The sequence below is a fragment of the Nomascus leucogenys genome, chromosome 4 (genome assembly GCF_006542625.1).
Source record: "Nomascus leucogenys isolate Asia chromosome 4, Asia_NLE_v1, whole genome shotgun sequence".
Lineage (NCBI taxonomy): Eukaryota > Metazoa > Chordata > Mammalia > Primates > Hylobatidae > Nomascus > Nomascus leucogenys.
This window is the reverse complement of record NC_044384.1, coordinates 66,029,177-66,055,867: the sequence shown is the minus strand read 5'-3', so window position 1 is coordinate 66,055,867 and position 26,691 is coordinate 66,029,177. Positions and strand designations below refer to the sequence as shown.

General features: G+C 43.9%; 1 protein-coding gene across 1 annotated transcript in view; it reads left to right on the top strand.

Annotated features, from left to right (window-relative positions):
* Window positions 1–26,691, top strand: part of LAMA1 (laminin subunit alpha 1) — a 169,875-nt gene that overhangs the window by 70,070 nt on the left and 73,114 nt on the right. The window contains exons 10-22 of the mRNA XM_030810731.1: window positions 1,470–1,630; window positions 2,757–2,897; window positions 3,957–4,130; window positions 5,503–5,604; window positions 6,900–7,111; window positions 8,507–8,618; window positions 9,421–9,531; window positions 15,520–15,647; window positions 17,136–17,222; window positions 18,233–18,444; window positions 24,166–24,272; window positions 24,937–25,117; window positions 25,750–25,886. Of these exons, the coding sequence (XP_030666591.1) occupies window positions 1,470–1,630; window positions 2,757–2,897; window positions 3,957–4,130; window positions 5,503–5,604; window positions 6,900–7,111; window positions 8,507–8,618; window positions 9,421–9,531; window positions 15,520–15,647; window positions 17,136–17,222; window positions 18,233–18,444; window positions 24,166–24,272; window positions 24,937–25,117; window positions 25,750–25,886 (1,865 nt within the window). The remainder of the gene's footprint in view (window positions 1–1,469; window positions 1,631–2,756; window positions 2,898–3,956; window positions 4,131–5,502; window positions 5,605–6,899; window positions 7,112–8,506; window positions 8,619–9,420; window positions 9,532–15,519; window positions 15,648–17,135; window positions 17,223–18,232; window positions 18,445–24,165; window positions 24,273–24,936; window positions 25,118–25,749; window positions 25,887–26,691) is intronic.

Here is a 26,691-nt window from a genome sequence, read left to right as displayed (position 1 = left end):
TGATAGTGGTGGTGACATTTACCCTCAGTTGAGTTCATTTAAAAAAATATATCATTTAAACTTTGCAACCATAGCAGATAGAAATTACTTAACCCACTTTACAAGCAAGGAAACTGTAGCTCAGAGCAGTTAAGAAACGTGGCCGAGCCGGGCGCGGTGGCTCACGCTTGTAATCCCAGCACTTTGGGAGGCTGAGGCGGGCGGATCACGAGGTCAGGAGATCGAGACCACGGTGAAACCCCGTCTCTACTAAAAATACAAAAAAATTAGCCGGGCGTGGTGGCGGGCGCCTGTGGTCCCAGCTACTCGGAGAGGCTGAGGCAGGAGAATGGCGTGAACCCGGGAGGCGGAGCTTGCAGTGAGTCAAGATTGCGCCACTGCACTCCAGCCTGGGCGACAGAGCGAGACTCCATCTCAAAAAAAAAAAAAAAAAAAAAAAAAAGAAACGTGGCCGAGATGACACAGCCCTAAGGTTTCAGAGCTGACATTAAAAACAAAGATAGTGCTTGCTGCTCTCTGCCACTTGCCTGTGTGCATTTTTTTTTTTTTTTTACAAAACAGTTTTATAATTTACAACGATACAGTTTTCCCGTTTGAAGTCTATAATTCATTGTTTTGGTGTATTGGTGCAACCATCACCACATTCTAAGAGTCCAACATTTTCATCATCCCATAAAGAAGCCCCTTACAAACTAGCTGTCACTTCTTACTTTCCTCCAGCCCCTTCTCCCGGCCCCTGGCAATCATTAATTAGCTTTTTCTTTGCAGATTTACCTATTCTGAACATTACATAGAGATAGAGCCATATATGTTGGTTTTTGGTGACTGGCTTCTTTCATTTAGTATAATATTTTCAAGGTCATCCGTGTCGTAGCATGTATCAGTATTTCATCCCTTTTTATTACCAAATAATATTTCATAGTATGGACATACCATGTTTTATATATCCATTCATCAGTTGATGAACATTTGAATTGTTTCTACTTTGGGGCTATTATGAATAATGCTACTAGGGACTTTTGTGGGTGTATGTTTTCATTTTATTTGTTTACTTAGGAGTGCAATTGCTGGATCTTATGGTAACTCCATGTTTAATATTTTGAAGAAGTGTCAAAGGGTTTTCCAAAGCCACTCTACCATTTTATATTCCCAGCTCCCTCCGTGGGTTTCATCTCTGTTTTCTTTCTTTAAACAAGGAATTGGGAAACTATGGCCCATGGGCCAAATCCAGCACACTGTCTGTTCTTATGAATAAAGTTTTATTGGAATGGAGATACAGTCATTTGCCTGTGTATTCTCTACGGCTGTGTTTGAACAATAACGGCTGAGCTGAGCAGCTGCAAATGAGACTCTGAGTCCAAAAAGCCTAAAATAGACACCCTCTCACCCATTACGGAAAACGTTTGCCAACCCCTGCTTTAAACTTCTTTTGCCTTCATGTTGGGTCATTGCCATTGTTGTCTTTCTAGGGAAGTGGCCGGGTCAGTGCCTGTGTAAGGAAGGCTATGCAGGAGAAAAATGTGATCGCTGCCAACTTGGCTATAAGGATTACCCGACCTGTGTCTCCTGTGGGTGCAACCCAGTGGGCAGTGCCAATGATGAGCCCTGCACAGGGCCCTGTGTTTGTAAGGTAAGTGGGGAGGTCAGAGACACCCCTGAGCTTCCTTTGAGCTTCTCTGGAAAAGGAGTGTTTTCCATTGGCTCCAATGATCAGTTCTTGAGCAAAGTGGTAAGGTTTAAGCAGAACTCCCCTTGCCCCTTGTCTCCGAGCCACACCCAGTTGGCTGCATTATATATGCTTGGACTTACATGGGCATCTGGCTTGCTTTTTTTGTACCTCTGGTAATGGTCATATATTCCAGAGGCATTTCTGTGACTTCTTAGAGGACACCAAACACTGCATACCTTTATATTCCCACCTCCCTCTGTGGGCCTCATCTCTGTCGTCTTTCTTTAAACCAGGACTTGGTAAACTATGGCTTGTGGGCCAAATCTGACACACTGCCTGTTTTGTGAATAAAGTTTTATTGGAACAGAGCTGTATCCATTTGCTTATTTATTTTCTATGACTATGTTCAACCAATAAAGGCTGAGTTGAGTAGTTGCAAAAGAGATGCTATGGACCCCTAGCTTAATTCTATGATACTCTTTTTCAGCTTTATATTTGGAGGAGAACCAGATTAACATTAAATTTCTGAGAACACCAATTAAAGGCAGATATGCTATTTTGAGTTTCTCTTAAAAAGGAGTTGAATAGTCATAAGAAATGCATTAATGTGGTGCCAGTGAGGGGTTTTATTTGGCCTTACAATATTAATAACAATTTCTTCATAATTCATAGGACATTCCATTGTACCTATGTGCTTATTCCCACCTGTGCAGTCTCTGGCACATGTTACATACGACTGGAAATAATCTTGAGCATTTATGAATAAGACAGAAGTTTCTATAGCTCTCCAGATTTTGAAATGCTTGAAAGAGCAGTAAAAAATGAAAGATTTAAAACAAAACAAAACAATTTAAATGGAATGACCAAGTTCTAAGATCTCCAGCCTTGTTCTTGAGTACAAAATCAAATTATATAGAATTCAAAATCTCTATTCTGGAAATATTGACTTTATGAGGCCTCACCTTTACTTTGGACGTTTATTCACCTGTCTCTGTGGATCACCAAACACCTGTCTTGTTAATGTCATTTTATTCTCTCTGGACAGACACATTGGTTTCAAAAGCTAATCTTTTACCCTCACTTACAGGAAAACGTTGAGGGGAAGGCCTGCGATCGCTGCAAGCCAGGATTCTATAACTTGAAGGAAAAAAACCCCCGGGGCTGCTCTGAATGCTTCTGCTTTGGCGTTTCTGATGTTTGCAGCAGCCTCTCTTGGCCTGTTGGTCAGGTGGGAGGCGCCATCTGCGAGGCGGGATTTAATGAGCAGGTCGTATTGCACAAGCTTGGCACGAGCTGTGTGAGGAGGAAATGAGGATGACTTCCCCTGTGACACCACTCTCATCCCTTTGCAATGACACTGACGTGGGTCAAAGGCAGCCGTCTGCCCCTCAAGTTTCTTTATAGGTCATGTGCTTACTCCCACACACATTTCTCTATAGAAAAAACAGGATGATGTGGCACTAGAGAACACGTCATGTTTCAATTGCTTCTGTGGGGAAATGGATTGGGTGGGGAGGTCGGCTCTCCCACCGCCCGCCCCTGCTGCTCTCAGGCCTGGGAGCGCAGCTGGCCATAGGGCCATGGGGATTTTCCAGCTCAAAGAGGCTAAGGAGTAGGAGGTCCTCCAGTGGCAAGGGTGGGAACAGCAGCACGTGGTGCAGGGTTTATGAATGCAGGCAAGTTGTTTCGGGAACGGGGAGTTCTGGGGTGATGGGTTCAACAGGGGTGTCCAGTGGTGGCTAGGAGAGGTGGAGATGGTGTGATGGCTGCAGGCAAGGGAGGAGCTGCTCCGTAGGGACTTACCCAGCAGTGACTGCTGTGGCCACCACGCTGGGGGGAGTACCATCACCTCTATGTCGGTGACACATTGGGAGTATAAGATCTAGAGGTTATCTTTGTACATTTTTCAGCATTTGGGTAAAAAGCAGGGGGCAATGAAGAAGAGGGAGTCAGAGTTAGCAAGAGACATTTTGCTCAATGTATTCATGATGTTCTTTGTTGTTTTAAATCTAAAGTCTATACCCATGGCCTTTATGGTTTTGCTCATTTATTTGCTTATACTGGATCTGGATTTGGGGTAGTGAGACTTGTTCTCAGGTTCTCCTGGTCCTTTACAAGTGGAAGGGTCAAGGGTCATGAGATTCAGCAGCCACAGGTGTTATGTTAATGCCGTCCCTAGAGAAGCTTTCTGACCCATTTCTTCATTGTGAAAATATTACTGCTGCACTGGGTGAAATCTAAGGTGAGTTCTATTTCATACTTCAAAATTCTTGAATTTGTTTTTAAGGTAAACAATATGTCCGGGTGGCTGGTAACTGACTTGATCAGTCCCAGGAAGATCCCGTCTCAGCAAGATGCACTAGGTGGGCGCCATCAGGTCAGCATCAACAACACCGCGGTCATGCAGAGGCTGGCTCCCAAGTACTACTGGGCGGCCCCCGAGGCCTACCTTGGAAATAAGGTGCGTGTGTCCCTGCAGATAGCGATGTCTCAGATGAAGGTCTCAGGGAACACTGAGAAAGAACTTGCGCTGCCTGCATTTTAGGTAGTCTCATAGGGCACCTGAGTGTCGGACAGCATTTCATGAAGATACAAAGGTTTTCTAGCCTTGTTAGACTTTATGTTGTATTCTTCAAATAAGAACTTCTGCTCTTCCGGTCTGGTTCCTGAGCAGTATGTTTGGTGAAGTCTCATCCCCCTCTCTGAGATAAACTTTCTGGGCCTGGCATACAAAAAACAACCCAGGGAAGGTTCCAGCAATGGGACTGTTGTGCTGCTCCCTCACTTTGAGTACCATGGCAGGCTGTGCTCATCTGAAGCTCACATTTAGGAACAGATGGAATACTTTCTGCTTTTGTTACATTTCAAGAAAATGCAAACTGGTGATTCTGCAATGTGGAAGTTGGTTTGTAGGCTTGGACCTTCCTTGCGATGATGTGTTCCCATTCCCCCTCCCCAGTTATGCCACATCTCTCCAGATTCTGATTGATAAGAAAATTTATTCCCGAGACTCCATCTCAATTATTATAGCTCCCTGCTTACCTTCCCGGGTTTTTTTTTTTTTTTTTTAAAGTAATGTCATGCAAGCATGCTAGTGTAGTCTTGTAGCTTGGTACGCTTCTATTTAATTTGATGATTATATTTTCGTTTTAAAACTTGTTTTGTATATTTTTAAGGAGTATTTATTTTTGAAAATTATTGTTTTTTCCATCAAATTATAATCCTAGAACATGTGCTCTATTTATATGATTTTATCAAGAGAGTTCAATGATTTTTTTTCTCTTGATATCACTTCTCCAATTTTATGGTACAAAGTTGGGTTCTGAACAATATATTGCTGTCATATACTCATCAGAAAGAAAATCTTTATATTGAAGGACAACTCATCAGAAGAAACACCTTTAGTCCTTTCTCTAACTAGCAAATCAGACATGTTCTTTAATTGACCTACGAGGAGGATGCTGAAACGAAAATGTGGAGATTGTAGACATGGGTCAAACTCCTCATCCCCTAAACTACTTAAGTGAAGTAAATATCTATTGTGTGATTAACAAAAGTTTATAGTAATTTGCCTTGTGGTCTCTAAGAAAGAGTACATTTTTCTTGTGTGCTTTCAAACAATGTCCTGCATTTTGGTGATATTGATTAACCAAAATGTTTGTAAGTATACTTCCCTTTCACTGCCTTTAATGTGAACTTCCTTGTCTGTCATGGTCAAGGGAATAGTTGTAGCCTAGTTGTTTGCAGGTGGATCCCAGTGACCACTTCCTCTTACTTCATTGTTGCTGTGATTGTCTTCCCCGTTCATGTTCATTCTCGCTTAAACATTTCAGCTGACTGCGTTTGGTGGATTCCTGAAATACACGGTGTCTTACGATATTCCAGTAGAGACGGTAGACAGTAACCTCATGTCGCACGCTGACGTCATCATTAAGGTGATTGCTTTTGCTTTGATTCTGCCGTAGAGCTTAGGGCTTAGTGGGCTGATAGTTTATGACTGAAAGTGACTAGGTGAGGGCATCCCAGCAAGGAGCTGGTGGCCAGGTGGCCATTCAGCAGACCCTGGACTTGTGTGGGGACTACTGAGACGGTGAGTGTGAGAATCTGTCTTTGAGCCCATTTCTGAAGTTGCCTCAGGACAGCACCTGCCATTCTTCTCTTCATTCCCAGGGTGTACCCATCTTTTCACATTTAAAAAGAAAGGGAGCTGGGCTTGGTGCCTCATGCTTATAATGTAAGTGCTTTGGGAGGCTGAGACAGGAGGATTGTTTGAGGCCAGGAGTTTGAGACCAGTCTGGGCAACATAGTGAGACCCCATCTCTCAAAAAATATTAGCCAGGCACCATGGCATGTGCCTGTAATCCCAGGTACTCGGGAGGCTGAGGCAGGAGGATGGCTTGAGCCCAGGAATTCAAAGTTACAGTGAGCTGTGATTGCACCACTGCACTCCAACCTGGGTGACAGAGAGAGAGCCTATGTCTAAAAAAAAAAAAAAAAAATTAAGTAAAAAAGAGACAAATTTTCGCTCTGACCTTGAATCTTCTAAGTCTCTTCTTCCCTGTGCCACTTTGCCTCTCAGACAAATGGATTAGGCAGTACTTGGCAGTCTGAGGACAGTAGACGTGTTGCCATGCTTGTCCCCACCCTCTGTCCCTATCCCCACATCCTCAGTCTCCATAAAAAGACCCAGCTCAGTCAGGAGGGCTCCCCAAGTGGTAATGTCCCAGGGTCTGGGGCACGTTTGGGCAGAAACCACTCCAGGTTCTTGTCTCTCATGTCCTTTCACCTGGAGCTATCTTCACCTCCATCTCCAGCCTGAACAATTGCAGACCGCACACGGTAAATCACTTCTGTTAACAGCAGTTTGATGAAAAGCTGGAGCTATGTTTACATACTTTTTCTACTTCTGTACTTTAGTTAAAGATTAGAGGTGTCAGATGGGTTGCTTTGATAAAAGCTGTGGGCAGCTGCATGACTTTCTTTCTTTTCCAAGATCCCAGCGAAGTACACAGTCTTTAAGTTTATTACCAGAACCCCTCTAAAAAGAGTACAATGAAACACCTTTTCTGTGATAAGTCTGGGCCAAGAGCTGTACACACCATTACATGTTTGCCACAAGAAGCTAGGCAGGAATGAAAAACCATGTTGCTGAATACAAAATTTGATTTTATTTTTTATTTTATCATTAAATTGAATGACAAATATATTTTCTCTTGTTTTTAAATGTTAGGGAAATGGACTCACTTTAAGCACACAGGCTGAGGGTCTGTCATTGCAGCCTTATGAAGAGTACCTAAATGTGGTTAGACTTGTGCCTGAAAACTTCCGAGATTTTCACAGCAAAAGGCAGATTGATCGTGACCAGCTGATGACTGTCCTTGCCAATGTGACACATCTTTTGATCAGAGCCAACTACAATTCTGCAAAAATGGCTCTTTACAGGTATGTATTGAAAGTGGAGGAAAAACTTATGGTGAAGGTACTTCAATTTTATCTTTATTTATTAATATATATTTAAAGCTCAACATATTTTACATTCATTATATTAAGGACACAGCTAAAGGAACTGGCTGTCCTAAAAATTCAGTTTATAAATGTAATTTTATTGAAAACGTAAGAACAGTTGTCCACATCAAGTGTATCCAGTAGAAGACAGACCTGACATTAGGATGAGAAACTTTCAAAGGGGGTTTCTGGGAAATGCACGATGGATTAGCAATTGTCTGGACCATGTTGCACCTGGTTCTCACCATCCTAATGTTAATGGTCTTAGCTTTTACTCAGTCCATTTAAGTGAACGTATCCATCGTTGGTCATTTTATTACTTTCAGGAGGACAATTTCTGGCAATGCCGTGCCAAGCATAAAAGTTGTATGCAGCTAGGCTGGGCGTGGTGGCTCACATCTGTAATCCCAGCACTTTAGGAGGCCGAGGCAGGTGGATCGCATGAGGTCAGGAGTTTGAGACCAGCCTGGCCAACATGGTGAAATCCCATCTCTACTGAAAATACAAAAAATTAGCCAGGCGTGGTGGCGCATGCTTGTAGTCCCAGCTATTCAGGAGGCTGAGGCATGAGAATCAGTTGAACCCAGGAGGAGCATGTTGCAGTGAGCTGAGGTTATGCCACTGCACTCCAGCTGGGGCAGCACAGCAAGATTTTGTCTCAAAAAAAAAAAAAAAAGTTGTATGCATCTAACACCAACATAGCATGACACATTTAAAGGTAATCTTTCTATTTGTGATAATTGAATGGATTAATTTTTCTGAGGTGCTTCAACTCCAAATAGGCAACACCAGACCTTTCCCACAGTAGTCTATGGGCAACAGCATGACTTTGTACCAAACATTGAAGGCATTTCCGGGGAATAATGATGGCTCCCAGAGAATATATTGTTGTGAAAGACCTTTAGTTATTTACAAAAATCACATCCCCCTTTTATTGGATTTAAATCTTTTTTTTTTTTTTTTTTTTTTGAGACAGAGTCTCCCTCTATTGCCCAGGCTGCAGTGAAGTGGCGTGATCTCAGCTCACTGCAAGCTCCGCCTCCCAGGTTCAAGCGATTCTCCTGCCTCAGCCTCCCATGTAGCTGGGACTACAGGCACCCGTCACCATGCCCGGCTAATTTTTTTGTATTTTTAATAGTTTCACCATATTAGCCAGGATGGTCTCGATCTCCTGACCTTGTGATCTACCCACCTTGGCCTCCCAAAGTGCTGGGATTACAGGTGCGAGCTACCGCACCCAGCTGGATTTAAATCTTTTAGGAGCCCATCTTCATTGAGATGTGAGATGTATTTGCGAGCCTGTGAGTCACATAACAGTCTGTCTATTTGTAGGTTGGAGTCCGTCTCTCTGGACATAGCCAGCCCTAATGCCATCGACCTGGCGGTGGCCGCTGATGTGGAGCACTGTGAATGTCCACAAGGCTACACAGGGACCTCCTGTGAGGTGACGCTTCTCTCCTCCTGTCTTTTTCCTTTCGTTCTTTCCTAAGGGGAAAACAGTGCACTGAAGGGGATGTCATGGCAAACATTTGAATTTTAGCTTTAGCAACCCAATGTTTGGCTCAGTCTTTTTTGGGCAATAGAAATATTAGAAGTCACATTGTTTAAAAAAATCAGATTCCTCCACCAGGAATGGGCTGGAGCACCGGACAATATTCTGACTTAGTGCTGCCCTCCTGCCTCAGTCAACGAGAAACTTGCAGTACCCATGCCATTGACTTAAGGAAGATGGAACTTGATCATATCTGAATATTTACAAATCACCAGCATGTGACCTGGGTAGCTTTAGACAAGCCAGCCCTATTTTGAGACCTTTTATGGCCCCTGGCTATTTCACTTTGGTGGGCTCCACCTTACATGTGAAATATATGAAAATGCACTTGCAATCCTCAATGAAAGTAATCTGTTGCTAAAAATATTTTGAAATTACTTGGACAAGCGTATTGATATTAATACCATAACAAGAATAGGCCATAAGACTCTTGGCACAACCATTACGTTTTTGTGTGTGTATTTCTACCTTTAAAAAGAAATAAGGAACTGGATTATGGTGATGGTTGCATAGCTCGGTAAGGTTTTTACTAAAAGTCATTGAATTGTACACTTAAAATGGGTGAATTGTGTAGCATGTAAATGATACCTCAGTTAGCATGTTTGAGAAAAAAGACATTTCTGTACTCATGGGCAACTGAGCAGTTTCTGTTTGTAACTCAGTGGAAGGAGGATGACTTTCCCTTCTCTTGCAGTCGTGCCTCTCTGGCTATTACCGCGTGGATGGAATACTCTTTGGAGGAATTTGTCAACCCTGTGAATGCCACGGCCATGCAGCTGAGTGCGATGTTCACGGCGTTTGCATTGTGAGTCTTTCACTGTAGCTCAGGTGCCCTCTCCTACTCCCTTCAGAGCCATTTGCTGTGTACAAGTGATTTTTTTTAAGTGCTTCCTCCATGGAATAACCCTGGCCTCATAGACCCCAAAGAAAATTTACAGATTTAAGCTCATGTCGTGAAATGTTTCCTGTTTTTTTTTTTTTTTTTTTTTTGAAAACAGTTACTTTGGTAATAGTGAAAAAGGGATATACAATTTCATTACAGTTCTTTTTATTAGAATAATATAAAGTAATTGTTTTTATTTGCTGAGACTATAAAGCAATAGAAAGGTAGAAAATGTTGTCTACTTATTAAATACAAAGGATAGGATCTTTAGATGACAGTGCTAATATTTATTTGTTTGTTTGTTAATTTATTTATTTGAGACAGGGTCTTACCTCGTCACCCAGGCTGGAGTGCAGTGGCACCAACACTGCTTACTGCAGCCCTGGACCTTCTGGGCTCAAATGGTCCTCCCACCTCAACCCTCCAACTAGCTGAGGCCACAGACAATGATAGTATTTTTTTTTTAATCATGATATTACATAATATACCCTAAGAAGAAGAATAAAGTATAATCACACTCACTTATATACCATGCTTTATAGTTAGTTGGGATAAATTAATCAAACAGGTACTTTCATGCAATATGAGTTGAAACAGGGCTTAAGAAATAGGTAGTTAATCTTGAGAATGAACTCTGGGGCAGGTATGGGGCAGGACTTGTTTCTTAACTTCAATCAGGAATTCTTCTAGGCCCTATGCCCCGAAGCCAGGCCACACTCTGGGGTCTCGCGGGTTTGATCCACAGAGGTGGAGTGACTGCATGTGCTGATCAGCTGTACCCTGGTCACCTGGCATGTTCATGCTTTTTCCAGAAGAGATTGACTGAGTCACAGAGTTAGGGAAAATTAATTACCAGACCCAGGGAGAGGATCTCAGAGTGATGCCCAGGATGGCTTATTGTCTCTAGAATTAGAACTTAATTTTTCTTTATTCTGTAAGTAGAGTTTTCATTTTGCCCTTTGTTCTGTAAGTGAAGCTTCTGTAGGAATTGCATGAAGGGGTGGTTTACAGGCAGAATCAGTCCCTCCAGGATTGCTTTCCTCAGGTGCACAGCTTCCAACCACTTGATGAGGTGGTTGCTTTTTTTCACCTCCTTTCCTTTGCCATTTGGGTTTGTAAGGCCTCCTGCCAGCATTTGGGGTAGGGTAGGGTGGGGGGTACAGCAGGCTGTGGTTCTGCCACTTACATCTTTTGTAGCTAGGCTGAAAGAGTAGATTTCTCATGCTTCCATTAATATATGTTTACAAATATATATTCATATTAAAGTGATAATGCTAAGTAGCAACTGGCCTTAAAGCTTTAATTTTAATAAATAATAATTTTATAGCTTTAAGCATGTTTTGGAAATAATTTTAGACTTACAGAAGAGCTATGAAAGAGTTACAGAAGTACAGAGAGTTCTGAAGTAACCTTCCCCCAGCATCCCCTAATGCTACCATCTTGCATAACCAGAGTGGAGTTATCAGAATGAAGAAGTAGCACGATGAGATGAATTACACTACATACCACATTCTGATTTCATCAGTTTTTCACTCCTGCTCCTTTTTTTTGTAGGATCAAACCCAGGACCCTACACCATTCAGTGACCTTGCCTTTTTAGTCTCCTCTCCTCTGGGACAGTTCCTCAGACTTCCTTGTTCTTCATGACTGTGGCACTTTTGAAGAGCACTGGGCATTCTGTGGAATGTCCCCAGCCAGAGCTTGTCTGATGCTTTCCTATGACTAGGTTGAGGTTACACATTTTTGACCAGAAGATGTGGAGGTGCTGTGCCCTCTCATTGCGAGCAGACGGATATGATATCATTGTGTCTTCTTCCTGGGGATGTTAATCTGGGTCACTTGAATTAGGTGATGTCTGCTAGGTTTTTCCACTCTGAAGTTACTATTTTTCCCTTCTTAAACAATTAATGTTTGAGAGGGCAAAAATAATAAAAATTTAAATTAGAATTTAAGGAAATAAAAAAAACGTGGTAGCATCATATATCTGTTAAATCTAACCTTGCTTTTTTTTTTCTAATCTATTGTAAAAAGAAACCTTGAATTCTTCCTTTTGTGTAGTTGTTCATAGCCCTGGGCCTTGCATATAACTATCTAGCTTCCAGGAGTTAATTCTTTATCTACAGTTCATTAAAGACGAGGTTCCAGTTGCTCTTAGAGCCCCTGTTTTTCTCTCTGAGCTCTCTCAGCTCTTTATTCAAAGGAGAAACCTATTTATTTTCCTTGCAGCTTGGCATGATTTAGAAAAGAGAATGGCATCACAGTAAATTGTGCATGTCTTGGGCCCTCATGTCTGTCTTTTTTCAATCAAGAGATGTTTTTCCTCCCCAAGGGGAGGAACAGTCTCATTCCTTCACGTACCAGAGCCACCAACAGGGACAGTCAGGTAAAGGGCTGGTGGCACACGCCTGGAGAAACACTGAAACAGACCCTCAGTGGGTTTTTCAACAGAACTACACACTGGTTTCCCCAAAGAGAAGGAAAGCACAATCTGACTCCTTGATCAAAGAAAATACCATAGACATGTTCCAAATGAGCATTATCAAATATTTTTACAATGAAATTGCAGTTATTCTGCAGAATACTTTTAGCTCAACCATGTAACCCTTTACTAAGACCAGTTGCATCTTGAATTAATTTGGATTCATTATCAAACCCAAGGTCCTAGGAAGGATGGGAAGGAAAAAAGGGTCTAAGACTGTTGTCTGAGGACCAGCAGAGTAGGCATCATCTGGGAGCTTGCTACAAGTGCAGAAACTCAGGCCCCACCTCAGATCCCCTGAACCAGAGTCTACAGGTAACCCAGGTGCACTTATTAATAGATTCACATTCCAGTTTAGATGCTCTGGTCTAGGATAACCCTAAGTGAAACTGGTGAAACCCTGGAGTAAAATGGATGTAATACAAATGCTTGCAATTCCAGATTAAATGTAGTATATGGGAAAACTTTCATCAACCTGAGGAATGATGGAAATGTATATGGTTTAGAAACTGAAAATACTAAATTGCTAGATGAAAAATGACCAATAAAAGTATGTAAAATGAGTGGCTGTAGGAGAAGGGGACACGGGGAAATGGGAGCTGAGGTGCACACCAAGAGGAGCAGCCACACACGTGTCAGAACAAGCCCCGCTCCCTTCGAGCCTGTAGCTGCCCGGAGGTCAGTGCTGCCTGGTCCTGGTCCCAGTGCCGACCTCCCCACCCCTCCCCTTTGCTCCTGCACACCTCCTAACCACTGACTGCACTTTCTTTTAGAATATTTTAAATGAGGGGAGAAAGTTTTTCATATTTTTTTGTGTATGTACCGTTTCCAGTGCTCTTCATTCGCTGGTATAAATCCATGATTTCATCTAGTAGGTACCACCTTTCTACAGCCTGGATTGTTAGCCTTTCTGTAGTGCAGATCTGCTGGTTGACAGATTCTCTTAACTCTCCTTTATCTGAAAAAGGCTCGCCTTCAGTTTTGAAATTGATTTTTGCAGATTTCTCTTTCAGTACTTTAAAATTGTTATGTTGCCTTGTGGCTTACATGGCTTCAAGTGAGAAGTTGGTGGTCGTCTGCTTATTTCTGTGTGTTATTCTGCCTTTTTTCTCTGCCTGCTGTTAGGAGGGTCTCTGTGTCTCTGGGTTTGAACACTTTGACTGTGCCTTGGTGTGTATTTCTTTATGCTGGGGGTTTATTGAGCTTCTAGAATTTGTGAGTTTGTAGCTATCAAGTTATGAAAAGTTTTGACCAAATAGCTTTTCAGCTTCCCGCTCCAATCTAATTGCATGTGACATTGATCCACAGATGATAGAGGCTGGGATCTTTTGTTTTTTCCTAAAGTTTGAGTTTCTGTTGTTGTCTTCAAATTCACTCTTCTTTTCTCCTACAATGTTGAAGCTGATGTGATGCCCACCCATTCAGTACTTCATTTTGGATATGGTAGCTTCTAGTTCTAGAAGTTCCACTTGGTCCTACTGTATATTTTGCATTTCTCTTTTCACAGTGTTTATTTTTCCTTCAAGTCTTTGAGCATGCTTATAATCGCTTTTTTGTTTTTTGTTTTTTGGTTTTTTTTGAGATGGAGTCTCTCTCTGTAACCCAAGCTGGAGTGCAGTCACATGACCTTGGCTCACTGCAATCTCTGCCTCCCAGGTTCAAGCAATTCTCCCACCTCAGCCTCCTAAGTAGCTGGGATTACAGGTGCACACCACCACACCTGGCTAATTTTTGTATTTTTAGTAGAGATGGGGTTTCTCCCTGTTGGCCAGGCTCGAATTCCTGACCTCAGGTGATCCACCCGCCTCGGCCTCCCAAAGTGCTGGGATTACAGGCGTGAACCACTGCGCCTGACCTATAATAATGTTTTAAAAGCCTGCCAATTCCATCATCTCTGTGATTTGTGGGCATGTTTCTAATGACTGGGGGTTTTTTTGGTTTTATTTTCTTGATTGTGGCTCGCTTTTTTGTTGTTGTTGTTGTTGTTTCTCATGTCTAGTTATTTTCATTCCCCATAAAAAAAAAACCCACCTCTTTATTTGGAAATAATTAGGAATTTACCCAAGATTTGTAAGAATAAGAATGGTACGTAGAACACCTGCCATTTATCTAGACTCCCGTGTTGTTGCCATTTTCACCATTTGCCTTATTAATATCATTATCCGTCTGCCTATCTAATTATAATACATTTTTCTAAACTCCTTGAGAATAGGTTGCATAGACAATGGCCATTTTGGTGTGTATATTGCAAGAATAAGGCTCGTCTCTTGTATAACCATAGTACACTTATCAACTTAAGCAAATGTAACGCTGATACTCTACTTTTTCTAACCTACCACCTGTTTCTCAGTTTTGTCAGTTGACCCAATTATGTCCTGTATAGCATCCTTCCCTCCAGCACAGGCCCCCATCTAGGATCAGATGTTGAATTTTATCGTCGTGTCTCCCTAGGCTTTTAATAAGAAATGTTTCTACTGCCTTTCTTTGTATTTTATGCTATTGGCATTTTGAATAATATAATCTTTTTTTTTTTTTTTTTTTTTTTGAGACAGAGTCTCACTCTGTTGCCCAGGCAGTGGCGCCATCTCGGCTGACTGCAAGCTCCATCTCCCAGGTTCACACCATTCTCCTGCCTCAGCCTCCCAAGTAGCTGGGACTACAGGCGCCCACCACCACGCCCAGCTAATTTTTTGTATTTTTAGTAGAGACGGGGTTTCACCGTGTTAGCCAGGGTGGTGTTGATCTCCTAACCTCGTGATCCACCCACCTTGGCCTCCCAAAGTGCTGGGATTACAGGCATGAGCCACCGCACCTGGCCGAATATAATCATTTAAAAAAAAAAAAAATAGAATGTCCTTGGTTCTGGGCCCTTCTTTTGTTTCTCTTGGATTATTCAGGCCGGAATACTTTGTCAAGGATGAGTCTCTCAGAGCACTGCCACTGGGAGTCCCAGTGTCTGTCTGGCCCTTACTGGTGATGTTAATTCTGATTACACAGGCAAGGTGTCGGTCAATTTTTCCACTATATGTGAACGATTCTTTCCTTTTGCAACTAAAAAAACAGTTGGAGGAGGACACTGTGAGACCACATGCATATCACATTCTTCATCAGAATTCCCCTTAGAGGTAGCAGGCGGAAGGTTCTGGCCGAAGCAGCACTTGCTGTCATGTTTGCAAAAGCTTGATCCTCCGCCTCCTGCCCTTGTCCGTGCTCATCAGTCAGAGAGAAAGCTCTCAGGTTTCTCATTTATACACATCACACTGGCTGATATTAATCTGAAAACAGGAGGCCTTCCTCATATAGCTCAGAGTCTGGTGACTGGTTTTAGCATTTTGTCTTTTTTTTTTCCACTTGGACTTCAAGTTGCTTGTAGATAAATCTGAAAATCCTTTAAGACATCCTGAGCCGATTCTTCTGGTGCATGTTCCTAGGCGTGTGCGCACAACACCACCGGCGACCACTGTGAGCAGTGCTTGCCCGGCTTCTACGGGGAGCCTTCCCGAGGGACACTCAAGGACTGCCAGCCCTGCGCCTGCCCTCTCACTATAGCCTCCAACAAGTAAGCCTCGGACCTCATCAGCGGTTCCTGCCAGCATGGCCGGGATTCCCACCCAGATGCGTACTAATGGCTTCAGAGCAAGACTTTGTGTGTAATAAGTGTGTCAATTTTGCCCAGTGACAATTGATTTGGATTAAAGATAGAGGGGTGGGTTATTTTCTTGTAAACCAAAGTTTGGCGTATTAAAGCAGGCAAGAAAAGGTGTATGCCAGCAAGGGCCTATGCATGCCATTTTCCCTCTTGGTTCCTCTTGGTCATCAGTTGTTTCACAGGTATATATTGTCTACTTACCAGTGGGCTAGGAGGTAGAGGGATACAGAGAGGAATAAAACATTGCCCCTCGACTTAGGGACTTTTTGATCTAATGACCAAAATGTGTACGTATGAGGCTAAACAAGAATAGTCTAAATCCATTCATTGATTCAACAGATATTTATGGAGTGCCTACTGTGTCATGAGTTTTACAGCAGGTGTTGTGAATAGCAAACCGTTATCACCTGGCCGTGGGCCCCAGGGGACTCAGTGTGGTCGTGACTGTAGTGAGGCCTTTCCACCAGATGGTGGGGAGGAGGGAGAGCAGCGTCCAGCCTACCTAGGTGGGTGCAGGAAGCTCTTATCTCAGACTTGCAGGAGAAGGAATTCCACAGGCAGCACAGACGGGCGTTCTAGGCAGATGGAGCTGCGCATGCCATGGCATGGCAGCAGGAACAGGCATTGCCCATTTGAGGAATTGCAGCAGGCCGTGGAACAGAAGGCACGGGAGGTGGAAGGAGATGTACCAGACAGGGCCTTATAGTCACGCTGAGGCAAGTGCGTCCCACAGGCCAGCAGCTTAAAAGCCTCTGTCTCTCACTGGTTTAACCTTTAGAACTCTTCCTCCACCCACCCTCAAAGAATTCCCAGTATATAAAAAGGATGCAGTCAGGGTTACTCGGGATGAAATTGGTGGTGGGTACTGTCATCTACCCTGCACAGGCTTCTCAAGGTTTAGGAATAGGGTTGGAAGGGGCATCAGTTAGCGAGAGCCTCCTGACCACTTTGTGTTTGAGTGAGCTCACTTTTGCCCTGGTATGGGCAGGGCTCTGAGGTGGGAAGTCAGTGCCAGGGAACCCAAGGTGGGGAACCCAGCATCCTAGGAGCACCTGAGCAGGCCTCCTAGAGGAAGCGTCAGCTGAGTTGGGCACTGGGGCTGAGCTGGGTTAACCCAGGCAGACAGTGGGAGAAGCAGGCACACTGTGGGCTGAGAATGAGAGGAGTAGGGAGCAGGGAGTGAGGAGCGAGTGTCAGTGCCTGGATCATGGGACCAGGAGTCGGTGAGGGGTTGAGGCTCACAGGGTGGACTGGGTGACCAGAGGCCCTGGATTCTGAGCTAAGGAGGTCTCGTTGAAAGTCTGTAAGCACAGGAGTAGTAGAAATTAAGCATTTTAAATATTTAGAAATTTGGCTTCATCCATTGGAAAATTTTGTTCATTTCTAATGTTTTGACAGTTTCAGCCCCACCTGCCACCTCAATGATGGAGATGAAGTGGTCTGTGACCGGTGTGCCCCGGGCTACTCAGGAGCTTGGTGTGAGAGGTACTCTGCATCCACTGGCTTCAACACAACACATTTTCAAAATTAAATATACATTCTATGTGTTTATTTTTAAATGCACAGTTAAGTGTGGTTTTGGAGTTTTGATGCATAATTATTTCATAGAATCATTGAGAAAAATCAACATTTCATGTTTTAAAATTAATGTTAAACCTTACTGGGAATTTTTAAAGAACGGTACTCTTTTCCTGGCTAATCTGAGTTCTCATCAAGAACAATAGGCGGGGCATGGTGGCCCACACATGTAATGCCAGGACTTTGGGAGGCCGAGGCAGGTTGATCACCTGAGGTTAGGAGTTCGAGACCAGCCTGACCAACATGGTAAAACCCCGTCTCTACAAAAACAAAACAAAACAAAACAAAAGGCTGGGCATGATGGCGGGTGCCTGTAATCCTAGCTACTTGGGAGGCTGAGGCAGGAGAATCACTTGAACTTGGGAGGTGGAGGTTGCAGTGAGTGGAGATTGTGCCATTGCACTCCAGCCTAGGAGACAGAGCGAGACTCTGTCTCAAAAAACAAAACAAAATAAGCACAATAGGAAGCAGCAAGGAGTCGGTATCTGTGGTTCACACATTTGAATATTCCATTGCTCCGGGCTGTTCTGGAGATGACAGGTGGTTTGGTTTAGTAGCTGTCTTCTGGCTCCTGAAGGCCAGTGCTGCCTTTCCCATGTGTGCGTCTCAGTGCCCAGCTCTGGCTGAGCCTGTAGGAGGCTGTGTGGCATCCGGAGTGGTCAGGGGTGGGTCAGAGTTGGTCCTGGACATGGGTGCACGTCCCTTGGATTTATGCCTCATTTTGGACGCTCTCCCTCTTCATCATGACAGGTGAAGGAGATCTGGGAATGCCCGAGTGTGGAGTCGTATCCCTTTCACAGTAAATCTCAGGCAATAGAGTCCGTCTGATTTATTAGCCATTCAGGGAGTCCCTGGATAGTGCGCTAAGGCCCTAAGTAATTGCATTTGTCTGATCCCGCTTTCAATCTTTGATACAGATGTGCAGATGGTTACTATGGAAACCCAACAGTGCCTGGCGAATCTTGTGTTCCCTGTGACTGCAGCGGCAACGTGGACCCCTTGGAGGCTGGTCACTGTGACTCAGTCACCGGGGAGTGCCTGAAGTGCCTGGGGAACACAGACGGCGCCCACTGTGAAAGGTGTGCTGACGGGTTCTACGGGGATGCTGTGACAGCTAAGAACTGCCGCGGTGAGTGCGCGAGGGTGAAGTCAGGTCAGCTGTTTATTGCCATAGGAAGTCTTCAACCGTATAGTCACATGTGTCACACAGGGTCCAGGCTAGGAGGTCACACTCTCTTGAGGGGTTACTTGCATTAATGCTGGGTCTCTGATCAAATACAGACCCACGACGCAGTTCTTCCTTAGCTACCCTATGCTGAGCTTGGTTAGTCACAACCTATAGGGGTCAGTGGCCTGGAAAGATGCAGCCTGCCACTCGAGCGGCCAGTGTCACTTGACGGAGTTCCAGCTTGCTCCCAGTGGCTGAAATGAAAGTGGGGAATCTCAGAGCCTCTCACATTCGTAAGGGAGATGCTTCAGGGGCTGCACGAGGCAGATGGGATTCCAAGATGAAGGGTGGGAAATGGTAAGACTGTGACCCTAGAAACTGCGTAAAGCACCGAGTGGTGCATCTTAGCCCTCTGTGCCGAAACTACCCGACCCCTATGTCACTCTGCTGAATTTGAGCCTTGAAATTACAGATCATGGAGAAAACTAGATTCTCCTATACAACAGATGACCTGGACAGAGGGATGATTCAGCCCTGAGATTTTGGAAGAGTGAAAGAACAAAAGTGGCAATTATAAATTATTTTGAGTATTTCATATAAATGCGAAAGTCATACTATGTTACTACAACGTGGGGACACAAGAGGGCACCAGCTGTACAGAAAACATACTTTCCCAGGCACACATAGAGAGATTGGAAATGTTTTATAGCCCTGGGCCAATCAAGCTGCTCTCCAGCAGGTGGCCACCTTGACTGGCTGTCATACCAGAATAACAGGACTTCTACAATGCTTCACAAGTTACGGAATGTTTTTATCATTTTCATGTCATTTCTTTTCATCATTACTGCAAGCCTTGGTGATTCATTCCTCCGTTCATTCATTGTTTATTAAGTGTCCGGTATTTCCCAGACACTATACTAAGGACTGCGACAGGTAGTTGGGAAATTGTGGTTCAAGTCTACTGGGAAGCTACATATGATGATGGTATGGGGGAACAACATACCTGCGGATCCAGGCGTTGGAGTCTGACTAATGTGAGTTTTATTCCAGGACCAACTGTGTGACACTGGGCTAATTTATTAGCCTCTCTGAGCCACTATTTTGTTATTCATAAAATGGACATAATTATATGTGTATATCAAGGCTTTTCTGAGAAGTCAGTGCGATAACATTTAAAGTTCTAGACATGAAATAAATGGTAACTATTATAATTACTAGTAATAAACCAATTATATTTTATAATATATAATATATATTAATATAATATATAATATTAATATAATGTATTATTATATTTTCACACCACTGCTGTCCAATAGAAATACAATGTAAACCACACATGTAATTTAAAATTTTTTAGTAGCCACATTTTTCAATAGCAAAAAGAAGTAGGTGAAATGTATTTTAATAATGCATTTTATCTGAGCTGATATATTAAAAATTAGCATTTTGTCATGTGATCAGGTTTTAAAAGTATTAAGCAATATTTACTTTCTTTTTTAGTACTGAGTCATCAAAATTGAGTGTACATTTTATAGCCCAGCTCAATTAGGATGCTAAATTTTCCTCAGAAATACTTAATCTACATGTAGATTACAGAAAATTTACAATTGAAGAGGTAATTCAAACATATTAAAAATTTTTCCATCCTGTACCAAAAATTACTTTCTTTAATATTGGCATCCACGTTGACGAAACCGCTTCAGTATTTAAATTTAAACTCAGAGATTTGGTTCTTCGGTTGCATCAGCCACATCTCCAGCATTTGGTAGACATGTGTGGTTAGCGGCCACAGGACAGGACTGTGAAGGTCAAGGTTATGAATGACTGTCGGGGATTGCACTTGAAGGCATGGAGGCGGGCAGGCCCATCAGCCCATGGTGGCCCGGGCTGCCTCCTGAAGGGGGTGCTGTTCATCTGAGACTTGAAGGATGGGAAGAAGAGCCCCAAGAAGAGTGACCAGCGTGGGAAGATGGGCTCAGGCAAGTGGGCAGGCCCTGCCCGAGGTAGGCACTGGAGAGAGTGACCAGAATGGAAAAGACAGAGACAGGGAGGGGAGGTCTTGGGCTGACAGGTGGGAAGCAGCCACATCGGAAGGGTCTTGTGTGCAGTGTTGAGGTGCTGAGGTCACCTCATCCTCCCTGTCCTGGGACTCACCAGCAACTTGTGCAGACATGGAGCGGGCCAGGGTGTGATTGGAGCTGTGTGTTTGAATATCGCCCTGCTGCCAGCGTTGAGGAGAGACTGGCTGCCAGGTGTATTGGGATAGGAAATAAGACCAGAAATGAATCTTTCTGGTAAGCATTGATGCGGGCTTCAGGTAGGGCCTTTGCCATGGAGATAAAAGAGAAGATGTAAAATAGGTCTTGATGACAGGTTGGAAGGTGGAGGAAGGACAGTTAGAGCAGCTGGGGTTTGGGTCTGGGCCTGGGCTAGTAGGGCTAATGCTGACCAGGCTGTCTCTGGTTTCTGAACACTTACAGCTTTTATCCTTTCTCATCCCTTCTCTCGAATCCCCTCACTTTGATGAGACAAAGTCCTGCGAACTGTTTCTGCATATCTCACAAGCAATCCTTCCATTTCTATAACAGGGTTCCCTCTGTGGATTTCTTGTAGGGCCCCCCATTCTTATATAATACTATAGTCTGTTAGGTTAAACCAAGTGAAAGTGCTGGTGTTGTATGTGATTGAACTTCTCTAAAGCAAGCGCTTATAGTTCAACCCAGTATTTCTCTGTTTCCCCCCACCCCCCGTAACTCTCACTCACTTGAAGCTTGGTAGGAGGAGAAACTGATCATCAGGTTCACCTTCTGCCTCTGTTGTGGGGCAGCGGCTGCAGCCGGAGGTGTGGACAGGCTGTCCAGGTAGAGTAGAGCACTGAGGGAGATGAGGGTGGTAAGAAACCTCACAGAACTCTAATATTAAAGGAATCTTATATTAAATAAGTTAAATGAGTATAATTTTTATATTGTGAGCTACTTCTGAGAATTAAAATATATATAAAGTACCTGGCTATTCAGTAGTTGGTCTAAAATAATACTATTTTAAATTAGTACTATTTATAACATAAATACTATTTTAATTAAGAATTAGTATAATAGGCCGGGCATGGTGGCTCACACCTGTAATCTCAGCACTTTGGGAGGCTGAGGCAGGTGGATCACCTAAGGTCAGGAGTTCAAGACCAGCCTGCTCAACATGGCAAGACCCCGTCTCTACTGAAAATACAAAAATTAGCTGGGCATGGTGGTGAGTGTCTGTAATCCTAGCTACTTGGGAGGCTGAGGTGGGAGGATCACTTGAGCCTGGGAGGCGGAGGTGGCAGTGAACTGAGATTGTGCCACTGCACTCCAGCCTGGGTGACGGAGTGAGACCCTGTCTCAAAAAAAAAAAAAAAGAATTACCATAATAATTATTACTGCAGAGAGAGAACTAGTAATAGATAGCAGTGTGACCTATAGAAAGTTATCTAATCTTTCCAAGTTGTAGATTTCACACCGAAAATAGAGAACATTATTTCGCCTCCCTCCTTGGTTTGTGGTGAAAGTACAAAGAAATACTGAATGTGACAGGCACAGACTAACAGATGCATCATACAGTGAATATGATTTTTTAAATTATCATCAATAGTTTGCACTGATCATGCTCGCATTGAACTTTAAATATTCCCCAGAGAAAGAGGTGGCTTGAAATGAAACACAGAGAGGAGACACACGAGAAACAAGAGGGAGGGGCAGAAGAGTGGGCGTCCCAAATACCTCAGTAAGGGGGTGATGCAAAAGGGAGAGGGAGGTCACGGGGTCCCTTCCACAGAGCCATGGGGTAAGAGGGGAACCAAAGTCTGTTCCCTGAATTTGGTGCCTGGGAAATCCCTGGAGACTTTAGGGAGAACAGTTGTAGCAGACAGGGGGCCAGGAAGACACTAAGCAAAAGTTGGATTGGATGGACATGCCAGGGAGGTGGATGTTCCAATGGAGGGTCAACGGGAGTGGGTGTGTTGTGTTTGATGGGGTCAGTGGAGAAGGATGTGCTGGGGAGTTAGCAGCAGAGTCCGCACGGTCCAGTACGGGGTTGATGGAGCAAGTCCCTGAAGGGCGCCGGTGAATGGGGCCTCCCGTGGGACTGCAGCGTTAAGGCCCCCACTCCAGGAAAACAGATGGCCAGCCTGGCCTAGACCATGAAGGAGGCGGATCCTAGCACATTTCCTCTGCCCCTGACCTTCCCATGTCCTGTGTCCAGCACTCTTGCTGCAGCCTCCAGGTTTTGTTTGGGCCTTCCGTTATTTGTGAAGTTTTTCTCTCTTTTTTCTTATATTGTTATGTCATGACACACACTGTACATGTTCTGAGTCCACACATTCATAAAGAGTGCCTGGGAGCCCGGCACGGTGGCTCACACCTGTAATCCCAGCACTTTGGAAGGCTGAGGTGGGCAGATCACAAGGTCAGAAGATCGAGACCATCCTGGCTAACACGGTGAAACCCCGTCTCTACTAAAAATACAAAAAATTAGCCAGGTGTGGTATCGGGCACCTGTAGTCCAAGCTACTTGGGAGGCTGAGGCAGGAGAATGGCATGAACCTGGGAGGTGGAGCTTGCAGTGAGCTGAGATCACGCCACTGCACTCCAGCCTGGGCGACAGAGCCAGACTCCGTCTCAAAAAAAAAAAAAAAAAAAAAAAGGAGTTCCTGGGATATTTTGTCAGGCAACATATTAAATGTTCTATTTTTTTTGAGATGGAGTTTCACACTTGTTGCCCAGGCTGGAGTGCAATGGCGTGATCTCGGCTCACTACAACCTCCGCCTCCTGGGTTCAAGAGATTCTCCTGCCTTAGTCTCCGGAGTAGCTGGGATTACAGGCATGTGCCACCATGCCTGGCTAATTTTTGCATTTTTAATAGAGACAAGGTTTCACCATGTTGGCCACGCTGGTCTTGAACGCTTGACCTCAGGTGATCCGCCTTCCTTGTCCTCCCAAAGTGCTGGGATTACAGGCATGAGCCACTGTGCCCAGCCAACATATTAAATATTCTAACTGAAGTGCTTATTGAGGGTTCCCTTGTGAATATTGATTAAATATATTTTGGATCCGTAAGATTGTATCACTTTGCAAAGGCAGGGAACTTTGTAGCTTTAAGCATCAATGTTGTAACTGTAGATAAAATGGAGCCATCTGGTCTGAAACTACAAATGACTCATGACTTAGAACTGGGATATCATATTTAATGAAAACATTTTTCATTAAATTATGAAATATAATATTAATATGTACTTATTTAGATTACGTTTTAACTGAGCTTTAAAATATTAAATGTGTACCTGATTGGAATCAGAGCAAATGGCTAAGTTGATTTTGAAATCTCCATTGCATGTTTGTCATGGGAATTTGTAGCTCATTTAAAAAATGTCAAGGAATTCATGAAATTGGTTAAGCGAATTTGCTGATTGTTGTCTTAATAGCTTCAATATGTTTTTCCTTTGATGGATCCTTCCACTAGCCCTGTTTTAGTTTACTCTTCAGAAAAATGCTGAACTTCTAAAGTTATTGCCAATAATACTATTTTTAGTTTTGTGATTTGAAACATTGAATGTTTACATTTTTTTTTCCTTTGGGAGTGAAGGATGTTATGATAACCATCCTCAGAAGTGAGGGTTAATATGTCCTTGTGTGCATGTGTTTTAGCCTGTGAATGCCATGTGAAAGGCTCCCATTATGCCGTGTGCCATCTAGAGACCGGGCTCTGCGACTGCAAACCAAACGTGACTGGACAGCAGTGTGACCAGTGCTTGGTAAGATGCATGTGACTAACTGACACCTTAGCCTTGGTACAGAGGCGATTGAATCCATGACTCAGAAGGAGCTAAGTCCCCAAGTGTATTAGTCTGTTCTCACACTGCTATAGAGATACTACCCAAGACTGGGGAATTTATCAACAAAGGAGGTTTCATTGACTTACAGTTTCGCATGGTTGGGGAGACCTCAGGAAACTTACAATCATGGTGGAAGGGGAAGCAGGCACCTTCTTTACAAGGCAGCAGGGGAGAGTAACTGTCAACACTTACAAAACCATCAGATCTCATGAGAATTCACTATCACCAGAACAGCATGGGGAGCTGCCCCTATGATCAAATCACCTCTCTCTTTCGACACATGGGGATTACAATTCGATTTGAGATTTGGGTGGGGACACAGAGTCAAACTATGTCCAAAATGTGGCTGACAAGTGCCGTGCCTGTCTAGAGAGTGGATGTTTGCTGTAAAGGGATGGGGATGGTGTCATGAATACTTTATGATTCTATGAAATACCCTGTGTGTGTTCTGGGATGGGGATGGTGTCATGAATACTTTATGATTCTATGAAATACCCTGTGTGTGTTCTGGAACATACTAATATGAGGAGTCATTTATTAAAACGTATGTTGGTTTCCACTTTCTTTCCCTCTGGTGAAACAGCATGGCTATTATGGGCTGGACTCAGGCCATGGCTGCTGGCCCTGCAACTGCAGCATGGCAGGCTCCGTGTCAGATGACTGCACGGATGAAGGCCAGTGTCACTGTGTCCCCGGTGTGGCAGGGAAAAGGTGTGACAGGTGTGCCCGTGGCTTTTACGCCTACCAGGATGGTAGCTGTACACGTAAGCCTTGATTTCCTTGTTTGAGACTTCGTAGTCATTCCCAGACCTTTCCTTGGGCCCTCCCTCTACTTCCAACTAATTTTGGTCAAGTGCCTTTACTTTTTCTCTTCTTTCCCTGGAGGATTTCATACCTTTTTTCTGGTTTCTGATCCCTATCAGGGTACAAGCCTAAGTTTTGGTCATGGCTCTGCTGCCTACTAATTATGGGAGCTTAGATTCATTACTTAACTTTGCTTGGCCTCAGTTTCCTCATCTGTAAAATGAGGATGCTAATGAGAATCTGCATTGAGAAGTTAGTGTAAGTGTTCTATATAAAGTCCTCAGCATGGCATTGGGCCTGCAGTAAGTGCTTAGTAAATATTGGCTCCCTCTGTGATCACCTAGTGAGGGCTTTTTCACTCTTTTCTCTATCTCCCCTGTCCTGTCCCCATTTCCCCTCTTCCCTCAGCATCTCCTGAGATAGAGGGCCAGCCACCTCCATGAGACATGGAGGGGTCTTGGGAAATGTGAGGCGTCTTTTAGGAGTGAGAAAAGTGGCTTGGACTCTTAATAAAAGGGAAATAGCAGCATCAGCTGTTAGCCCTTTAATGACATCACCCAGATCTGTAACCCAGCATTCATCTTTATTTCAGCTTGTGACTGCCCACACACTCAGAATACCTGCGACCCAGGAACTGGAGAGTGTGTCTGCCCCCCTCACACACAGGGTGTGAAGTGTGAAGAATGTGAGGATGGGCACTGGGGCTACGATGTGGAGGTGGGGTGCCAGGTGAGCGCTGTCATCCATGCTCTTGCTTAACTGAGAGTTGCTTTGCTGTAGCAAGTTTCAGGCCTTTTCTTCTGTATATTTTCTGGACTTTAATCTGTTGAATAGCTTTGTGAGTTAAATAAAAAACTCAATGTGGGCCAGGCACGGTGGCTCATACCTGTAATCATTACACTTTCGGAGGGTGAGGCAGGAGGATCGTTTGAAGCCAGGAATTCAAGACCAGCCTGGGCAACAAAGCAAGACCCTGTCTTCACAAAAAAATAACGATTAAAAAATTTAGCCTGGCGTGGTGGCACACGCCTGTGGTCACAGCTACTTGGGAGACTAAGTCAGGAGGATCACTTGAGCCTAGGGATTCAAGGCTGTAGTGAGCTGTGATGGCAACACTGCACTTCAGCCTGAACGACAGAGAAAGACTCTACCTTAAAAATCAGAAACAAAAACAATACACCTTAGTGCAGATGATAGGAATCAAAGTGGAAGACATGACACCCTTAAGACACCTTATTCTAGGTTTTCTTCAAGAACCTATTACATTGATGGTTAGAAAATCCAAAAAATGGTCTGGGCGCAGTGGCTCACGCCTGTAATCCCAGCACTTTGGGAGGCCGAGGTGGGCGGATCATGAGGTCAAGAGATCGAGACCATCCCGGGAGGTGGAGCTTGCAGTGAGCCAAGATGCGCCACTGCACTCCAGCCTGGGCGACAGAGCGAGACTCCATCTCAAAAAAAAAAAAAAAAAGAAATCCAAAAAATGGCCAGGCGTGGTGGCTCACGCCTGTAATCTCAGCACTTTGGGAGGCCA